Source organism: Gossypium hirsutum, chromosome A12 (assembly GCF_007990345.1).
Source record: "Gossypium hirsutum isolate 1008001.06 chromosome A12, Gossypium_hirsutum_v2.1, whole genome shotgun sequence".
Classification (NCBI taxonomy): Eukaryota; Viridiplantae; Streptophyta; class Magnoliopsida; order Malvales; family Malvaceae; genus Gossypium; species Gossypium hirsutum.
Genome location: NC_053435.1, coordinates 88,897,473 through 88,900,131, shown reverse-complemented (window position 1 = coordinate 88,900,131; position 2,659 = coordinate 88,897,473). Strand labels below are relative to the sequence as shown.

Below are 2,659 nucleotides of genomic sequence, written 5' to 3'. Positions count from 1 at the left end.
TTTTATGCTTTATCAAAGTAAAACAATAATTTTTAAATTATATTTTTAATGAGATGAGGGATAATATACATTTTGAATTAGATTATGAAACACCTGTGAGAGTTAAAATTTTAGATAACAAATTAAAAATTAAGTAAGAATGATAGAATTGAGATAATAAAAATTATAATAATTTGAAAAAATATATTATTTTGTAAAAATAATAGACCCCGGAATCCGATTAAATGGTAATTATGCAGGGTGGGTTAATTTAATTAAAGAAGAAAAAATTGAATTGAGTGGAATGGCCCTATTTCTTATTCCTATTCCTTTGGTTGGTTAATTCCTAATGTGCGTCTCCAGCAGTCAACCAATTTTTTTTTTAATGTAATTATGAGTTTAGAGTTTTTAAGTTTTGCTTTTTGCTATCCCACCTGAATTAGGTAAAATCTTATATTTTCTTTATTCCATAATATAGTGGGAGGGAAAACCAAGGCTGTGAGTGATTAACAATACCTATCCTATTCTATACATACATTTTCATAATTATATCATGTCCACTTTTTTTTTTCCTTAGTGAGTAAGAGAAAAAAGTTGACATAAAATCATTGAGTGGTAACTTTAAATTGAAATTTTGTGGTTCCAACATATGGACAATAAAGCAAAGGGAAGCATTGAAATTTCAAAGGGGAAGTAAGAAAAAGTCCAAATGAGTTAACCTTCGCCAATCAAGGAGGCCCCATAATTGAGTTTACATGGAGCCTAAGGGCAAGGGCAAGGGCAAGGGCAAGGGCAAGGGCTCAAATCATCATCCACAAGAGGTGCCCACCTGCTTGACTCCTCAGAAAGCAGAGAACAATAAACCTGCAGAAATAAAAAACTTGCAAATCATGATTGCGAGCAAAGATGATAACAAGAAGCAACTAGCTCCCAAAAGAAGCTCAAACAAAGACAGGCACAAGAAAGTAGATGGCAGAGGTAGAAGAATAAGGATGCCTGCTCTGTGCGCCGCCAGGATTTTCCAATTGACCCGAGAATTGGGTCACAAATCCGATGGCGAGACCATTCAGTGGTTGTTGCAGCAATCGGAACCATTTATCATTGCTGCAACTGGAACTGGGACGATTCCCGCTTCAGCTCTGGCGGCTGCTGGAGCCTCTGTTTGTGCGCAGGGGAACTCTGTCTCTGCTGGTTTGCATACCAAAATGGGACTGGGGGCATGTACTGGGTCCAAAGATAGGAATAATTGGGCAATGTTGGGTGGTAATTTAGGAAGATCCCAAATCCCAAGTGGGGCATGGTCTTCTAGTAATGGAATTGGATCAGGGCTTGTTCAAGCTTCAGAGCAATCCACATCAGCTTCAAATTTTGGGAATGAAAACTCAAATCATATCCACCAAAACTATGGGTTCCAGGGGCTTGAATTTCCAAATATTAATATGGGTTTTGTGAGTTTTTCGTCGCTGCTCAACGGTAGTAACCCCCAGGTTCCAGGTTTGGAGCTTGGGCTTTCACAGGATCCGAATTTTGGTGTGTCTAATTCCCAAGCTTTTAGCCACTTTTACCCGCAGATTGGGCAGCAGCGAGGTGGTGTACGTCCCTTGAATCAGCAGCAGATTGTTGCTGATAAGGATAATTCCCAGGGATCCAAGCAGTAGCTAGTCTTTCTAAACAACAACAAGATGATGACGACGACTGGTCAACCGGATTATATATTGCGTTCCTTGACCAGAAACTAAAGGTAAAATGATTTCTGAACAGTTCAATTTGCTGGGGTAGGTTTTCATTCTACTGAGTCAATTTCGTATTTGGCATGGCAAATTCTTCTTCACCTTCTTCTTCTAAAACATCAACATAATTCCATCTGCGTGCCTTGTCATTTTGCAGATGAGTTGTGAAGAGAATAACAATGGCCAGGAAATTGGATTTACTTCTGCTGCTTGTTAAACATTGATGGATTTAGTTTGGTGTTTGTTAAACTGAACTTTGAGGTGTGTTTATTATTGTTTAGTACAATTTTGTCGGGCAAATATCACTTGTTTGCTCTATATTTCATGTCTAAGCGAAGTAGATTGGTATCTTAAAGCAATAGAGATGAGGGGGATTTCCATTGTTTTCAACTTTAAAGTAGCGATTTGGAATTATTGCAGAAACTATGAATCTTCCGTATGTGTGTGATACTCAAATTTTTTTTCCCGAGGCATCCGATGAAGTTTGCCGGAGCTAGGGTTTATTATTATCATTATTGTTTTCAACGGATCAATAAATTATCATAAATTTTTTTCTGAAAAATAAATTTAAATTTTAGTACAAAAGAATTTTCACTCAAACTTGATATCAAAGGGATGTTATGTTGTTGGCATTATTTGATATTCTGTACTCACATTGAATTTTAATTAAATTTAAAATCGAATAAAAATGAATTTGTAGATGAGAGATAAGCTCTCACAATTTTATTTTCTTTATTGAAATTAAAAGGTATTAAAATTTTTTATCACTCAATTCAGTAAACATTAATTACTATGAAGATTATTAGTTTCTTTGATATTAATTTTTTTTAGCTAAAATAAAAAGAAATAAAATTTTTAAAGTTAAAATCATAAAAAATCTAAGTAAATTACAAAATATTTATTCTTTCTTAATTTTTAATACTTCAAGTAAAATTTGTTTGTGGTTTTTT

General features: G+C 34.7%; 1 protein-coding gene across 2 annotated transcripts; it reads left to right on the top strand.

The window, feature by feature from the left end:
- The first annotated feature begins 612 nt into the window (after window positions 1–612).
- On the top strand, window positions 613–2,132 carry LOC107937203 (transcription factor TCP20). Of its 2 annotated transcripts, none has more exons than XM_016870059.2 (2): window positions 613–1,720; window positions 1,867–2,132. In XM_016870059.2, the coding sequence occupies exon 1, from the start codon at window positions 735–737 to the stop codon at window positions 1,635–1,637; it is 903 nt and encodes a 300-aa protein (XP_016725548.1). In that variant the 5' UTR covers window positions 613–734; the 3' UTR covers window positions 1,638–1,720; window positions 1,867–2,132. The 2 variants fall into 2 exon arrangements, with proteins under 2 accessions (XP_016725548.1, XP_016725549.1); XM_016870060.2 differs by having other exon boundaries at window positions 628–1,754.
- Window positions 2,133–2,659: the final 527 nt, after the last annotated feature.

What these genes read in the sequence shown, in the direction of transcription:
- LOC107937203 (XM_016870059.2), top strand. Translation starts at nt 735, where the DNA reads ATGGAGCCTAAGGGCAAGGGCAAGGGCAAGGGCAAGGGCAAGGGCTCA.